Source organism: Hyalella azteca, unplaced genomic scaffold (genome assembly GCF_000764305.2).
Source record: "Hyalella azteca isolate HAZT.00-mixed unplaced genomic scaffold, Hazt_2.0.2 contig10272, whole genome shotgun sequence".
NCBI classification, from domain to species: Eukaryota; Metazoa; Arthropoda; class Malacostraca; order Amphipoda; family Hyalellidae; genus Hyalella; species Hyalella azteca.
In genome coordinates, this window is record NW_025940318.1 from 1,724 (window position 1) to 7,257 (window position 5,534).

Here is a 5,534-nt window from a genome sequence, read left to right on the forward strand (position 1 = left end):
AAATTGTAGCGTGTCTAGTCTCCGTCGTATCATGCGCGCATCTCATGGTGTATTTCCCCCGCCAGGAACCAGCGGGAGGAGGACCTGCGTGAGAACCACCCGTACTTCGACACGCCGCTGTTCGCGGTGGGGCGGGAGAGCAGGTTCAGGAGGCTGTGCCAGTGCATCGTGCACTCCCGCTACGACACCAGCGTCAAGGACCCCGTCACTGGCAAGGAGAGGAAGACCAAGTACAAGCGTCTGAGGTGAGGGGAGACCTGGGGAGAGGGAGATGAGGAAGGGGGGTAGAGGAAGACCTAATACAAGAGTCGATGTGATGGGAGGTGATGGGTGGGAGTAAGCAGAGGAAGACCAAGTACAAGCGTCTCAGGCGAGGGTAGCCCTACAGGGAGGGAGATGAGGGGTGATGGGAGAGAAAGGCGAAGTACAAGCGTCTAAGGATAGGGTAGATTTGGGGGAGAGGGGTAATGGGTGAGGGTAAGGAGAGGAAGACCAAGCACAATGGCCTGAGGTGATTGTAGCCCTCAGAGGATGGGATAATGGGTCAGGCCAGTGACTCCTGGGTGAAGGCATAACAACATAACGACTTTTGTGCGAGGACGCCTCCAGGATGAAGGCAACTCTATTATGACATTGTAGTGGGCGTTTTATGGACTTTGTATGGACGTTGTATGGACGTTGTATGGACGCTGTATGGACGTTGTATGGACGCTGTATGGACGTTGTATGGACGCTGTATGGACGTTGTATTGTAGCACCGCCTGTTGCAGGAACCTGCTGGGACTGGTCACCTACCTGGACTGGGTGATGATTATGGTGACGACCGTCTCCTGCTGCTCCATGATGATGGAGACGGCAGAGCTGCGGGTCATGGAGAACTCCGAGCTCCAGGTGCGTGTCTCCTGGAGAACTAATATGGAGAACTAATAGTTAATCTGTTACTGCAACTCATATTTTACGTTACACTATAACTTTACATTATTACCTCAAACTATAACGCTACAGTAAATCGTTGCACTGTAATTTTACACCATAACGTTCCACTATAAGAAAATACTTTAACGTTGCACTACTACGTTCCACTTTAACGTTACACTTAAACGTTATTGATACGCTGTAATGTTACACTATAACACTGCTCTATAACTTTACGATATAACATTAGGTACACTATAACGTATAGTACAAAGTACCTCCCCCCCTCCAGGTAGCGGAGTATCTGTTCGTGGTGTTCATGTCGCTGGAGCTCACGCTCAAGATCCTGGCCGACGGGCTGCTCTTCACACCCAAGGCCCTCATCAGGGACATGGCCGGCGTGCTGGACCTCTTCATCTATACAGTGCGTGCTGTGTAGTGCTGTGTAGTGCTGTGTTGTGTGGTGCTGTGTTGTATTGTCTGCTCTTCACACCCAAGGCCCCCATCAGGGACATGGCTGGCGTGCTGGACCTCTTCATCTATACAGTGCGTGCTGTGTAGTGCTGTGTAGCGTTGTGTTGTATTGTGTTGTGTTGTATTGTCTGCTCTTCACACCCAAGGCGCTCATCAGGGACATGGCCGGCGTGCTGGACCTCTTCATCTATACAGTGCGTGCTGTGTAGTGCTGTGTTGTGTTGTGTAGTGCTGTGTTGTATTGTCTGCTCTTCACACCCAAGGCGCTCATCAGGGACATGGCCGGCGTGCTGGACCTCTTCATCTATACAGTGCGTGCTGTGTGGTGCTGTGTGGTGATGTTTAGTACTGTATTTTATTCTGTTGTACTGTTTAGTGCTGTGCTGCGTTGTGTTGTGCTGTGTGTTGTTGTGCTGTGTTGTGTGGTGTTGTGCTGTGCTGTGCTGTGCTGTGCTGTGTTGTGCTGTGCTGTGCTGTGCTGTGCTGTGCTGTGTTGTGCTGTGCTGCGTTTTTATTGTATGATACCTATTTTGTTTATCGTTACCATATTTCTTATTTATTTGTATTCAGAAGACTTCTCACTTTCAGTGAAGAAGAAGAGTAGGCCTCATTAGGCATCGTAGCAGTTGTTTTGTCTTTCTTCAAGCTCATGACTTACAAACTATAGCAGAGCTTTGATGTATTAAGTTATAAACCGCAATACAAATATTTCACTTTAAATAGATTTATTTTTAACGCTGGCACCTTGGAAATTTTATAGCAATACAGATTTTCGCTGCATAAATTTCAAGATCTAACCTTTGCTTAATAGGACGAACGTTAATATTGACAATCAACGCAACAACTAGTATGAGCCTGTAGTTCATATTAACTGTGACAAGTTCCATTTGGGTGCAAGGGTCCTTAGGATTAGACCAGCCACGGTACTGGCAGCAGTTCATAGGATCAGACGTGTTACATGCACTCGTGCAAACAGGAGTTCATAGGATCACGTGTGTTCCTGTAAGTGTACGTGTGTTCCTGTACGTGCACGTTAGTTTCTATACGTGCACGTGTGTTCCTATACGTGCACGTGAGTTCCTATACGTGCACGTGAGTTCCTATACGTGCATGTGTGTTCCTATACGTGCACGTGTGCCCCACGTTCTCCTGTAAACGTGTTCGCACCCCTATACGTGCACGTGTGTTCCTATGCGTGCTCGTGGGTTCCTATACGTGCACGTGTGCCCCTACACGTGCACGTGTGCCCCTATACGTGCACATGTGTCCCTATACGTGCACGTGTGCCCCTACACGCGCACGTGTGCCCCTATACGTACATGTGTTCGCAGGTGTCGCTGGTGTTCATCTGCTGGATGCCTGCGGAGGTGCCGCCGCAGTCTGGGGCGCACCTGCTGATGGTGCTGCGCTGCCTGCGGCCGCTGCGCATCTTCAACCTCGTGCCTCACATGCGCAAGGTCGTGTCGGAGCTTGTGAGGGGCTTCAAGGAGATCCTGCTGGTGAGTGTCGGAGCTTGTGAGGGGCTTCAAGGAGATCCTGCTGGTGAGTGTCGGAGCTTGTGAGGGGCTTCAAGGAGATCCTGCTGGTGAGGGCCATTATGAGGGGCAACATGAGGGCCACCATGAGGGGCGCCATGAGGCTTACTGGGGGGGCCCAGCTGTGTTGTCCTGCGTGTCTGGGAGTCCTGCGGGAGTTTTGCAGTAGGACTCGCAGAAAAAAACTTGGGTCGTGGATGGCACTTCTGACGTATCCTGCTGCAGGTGATGATAATTAGCTGTGAACCAAGGATATCGTTCCCTGTGTAATGGCAAATATTCTTTAGTGTTGCGCCATTGTGCTGCTCATACTGCTGCTGTTGCAGGTGTCTGTGCTGCTCATACTGCTGCTGTTGCAGGTGTCAGTGCTGCTCATACTGCTGCTGTTGCAGGTGTCGGTGCTGCTCATACTGCTGCTGTTGCAGGTGTCGGTGCTGCTCATACTGCTGCTGTTGCAGGTGTCGGTGCTGCTCATACTGCTGCTGTTGCAGGTGTCGGTGCTGCTCATACTGCTGCTGTTGCAGGTGTCGGTGCTGCTCATACTGCTGCTGTTGCAGGTGTCGGTGCTGCTCATACTGCTGCTGTTGCAGGTGTCGGTGCTGCTCATACTGCTGCTGTTGCAGGTGTCGGTGCTGCTCATACTGCTGCTGTTGCAGGTGTCGGTGCTGCTCATACTGCTGCTGTTGCAGGTGTCGGTGCTGCTCATACTGCTGCTGTTGCAGGTGTCGGTGCTGCTCATACTGCTGCTGTTGCAGGTGTCGGTGCTGCTCATACTGCTGCTGTTGCAGGTGTCGGTGCTGCTCATACTGCTGCTGTTGCAGGTGTCGGTGCTGCTCATACTGCTGCTGTTGCAGGTGTCGGTGCTGCTCATACTGCTGCTGTTGCAGGTGTCGGTGCTGCTCATACTGCTGCTGTTGCAGGTGTCGGTGCTGCTCATACTGCTGCTGTTGCAGGTGTCGGTGCTGCTCATACTGCTGCTGTTGCAGGTGTCGGTGCTGCTCATACTGCTGCTGTTGCAGGTGTCGGTGCTGCTCATACTGCTGCTGTTGCAGGTGTCGGTGCTGCTCATACTGCTGCTGTTGCAGGTGTCGGTGCTGCTCATACTGCTGCTGTTGCAGGTGTCGGTGCTGCTCATACTGCTGCTGTTGCAGGTGTCGGTGCTGCTCATACTGCTGCTGTTGCAGGTGTCGGTGCTGCTCATACTGCTGCTGTNTGTGCACCACATATGTGTTGTTTTATACAATATTTTGCTGTTGTAAAAGTTTTTTACATTCTGTGTAATTGCAGCCTGTGCTCCCACACATTTACTCTACACACCTTCAGGCATTGAAATGCAACTATCAATTAATATGTGAACGACAGGAAACTGTCATCCCCAAAAATACTTGTTTTTAATTATTCACGTGTTAAGTTTTTAATGTGCTATCTGCTAAACCATTTTTATCGTTCACAAAATGTAAGAAACCGCACGCGTCACGTAATCGTGTCATACACACAACAGAGGAACTTGTACGCTACTGAACGCTACGTAGTTAGCCGAACGTTAGACACGGCATTGTAGGTTTGATAAGTGAAGTACAGTTGCCTGAAATTCATTTATATATTGTCCTGGGACCATACTTTCAAAACTCACTAAGTGAACGTAAGTACTTACGCTCTATTTTCTTGTCTATGATTGGTGGATTTTGCTTGAAAGACCGTCAGGGATTGGCTGATGAACTTACGATCTCTTAACTTTTTTTTTTTTTGAAAGTATAGGCCCTGGCCTGGAGCTGGAGCTACAAGAGTTCGCCCCTGATTGTAGCGAACTGTAGGTTCAACTAACGTTAGTTAGCTTGTAGCAGGTCTGGCCGGTGACAAATACATACATCCTCGCCCTCATTAACACCCGCCCCCGCCTCATTAACATCTCCCCCGCCTCAGGGCCAACCCCCGACGCTTCAACTTCGACAACATCGGCAACGCGATGCTGGCGCTGTTCGAGGTGCTGTCCTTCAAGGGCTGGCTCGATATACGCGACATCCTTATTAGGAGACTCGGCACGGTGGGTGATGGTGGTGCTTGTGGTGCTGGACATACGCGACATCCTTATTAGGAGACTCGGCACGGTGGGTGATGGTGGTGCTTGTGGTGCTGGACATACGGGACATCCTTATTAGGAGACTCGGCACGGTGGGTGATGGTGGTGCTTGTGGTGCTGGACATACGGGACATCCTTATTAGGAGACTCGGCACGGTGGGTGATGGTGGTGCTTGTGGTGCTGGACATACGGGACATCCTTATTAGGAGACTCGGCACGGTGGGTGATGGTGGTGCTTGTGGTGCTGGACATACGGGACATCCTTATTAGGAGACTCGGCACGGTGGGTGATGGTGGTGCTTGTGGTGCTGGACATACGGGACATCCTTATTAGGAGACTCGGCACGGTGGGTGATGGTGGTGCTTGTGGTGCTGGACATACGGGACATCCTTATTAGGAGACTCGGCACGGTGGGTGATGGTGGTGCTTGTGGTGCTGGACATACGGGACATCCTTATTAGGAGACTCGGCACGGTGGGTGATGGTGGTGCTTGTGGTGCTGGACATACGGGACATCCTTATTAGGAG

At 51.0% G+C, this 5,534-nt stretch overlaps 3 protein-coding genes across 3 annotated transcripts; 2 read left to right on the forward strand and 1 right to left on the reverse strand.

Annotated features, from left to right (window-relative positions):
- Nucleotides 1-65: 65 nt before the first annotated feature.
- LOC108677880 (sodium leak channel NALCN-like) lies at nucleotides 66-1,598 on the forward strand (the record flags this gene model as incomplete). Its single annotated transcript, XM_018166183.1, has 4 exons — nucleotides 66-245; nucleotides 771-891; nucleotides 1,208-1,339; nucleotides 1,536-1,598. Coding segments are annotated over 4 exons (496 nt in total), but the record flags the coding sequence as incomplete, so codon positions are not given.
- Nucleotides 1,599-1,644: 46 nt separating this feature from the next.
- On the forward strand, nucleotides 1,645-2,971 carry LOC108677882 (sodium leak channel NALCN-like). The gene is made up of 2 exons (XM_018166185.2): nucleotides 1,645-1,700; nucleotides 2,721-2,971. Exons 1-2 carry the CDS (start codon nucleotides 1,668-1,670, stop codon nucleotides 2,949-2,951), a joined length of 264 nt encoding a protein of 87 aa, XP_018021674.1. The 5' UTR covers nucleotides 1,645-1,667; the 3' UTR covers nucleotides 2,952-2,971.
- Nucleotides 2,972-3,207: 236 nt separating this feature from the next.
- On the reverse strand, nucleotides 3,208-5,010 carry LOC108677881 (protein rtoA-like). The gene is made up of 2 exons (XM_018166184.1): nucleotides 4,832-5,010; nucleotides 3,208-4,132 (listed from the first exon to the last, which is right to left on the reverse strand). Exons 1-2 carry the CDS (start codon nucleotides 5,008-5,010, stop codon nucleotides 3,208-3,210), a joined length of 1,104 nt encoding a protein of 367 aa, XP_018021673.1.
- Between the last annotated feature and the right edge of the window lie 524 nt (nucleotides 5,011-5,534).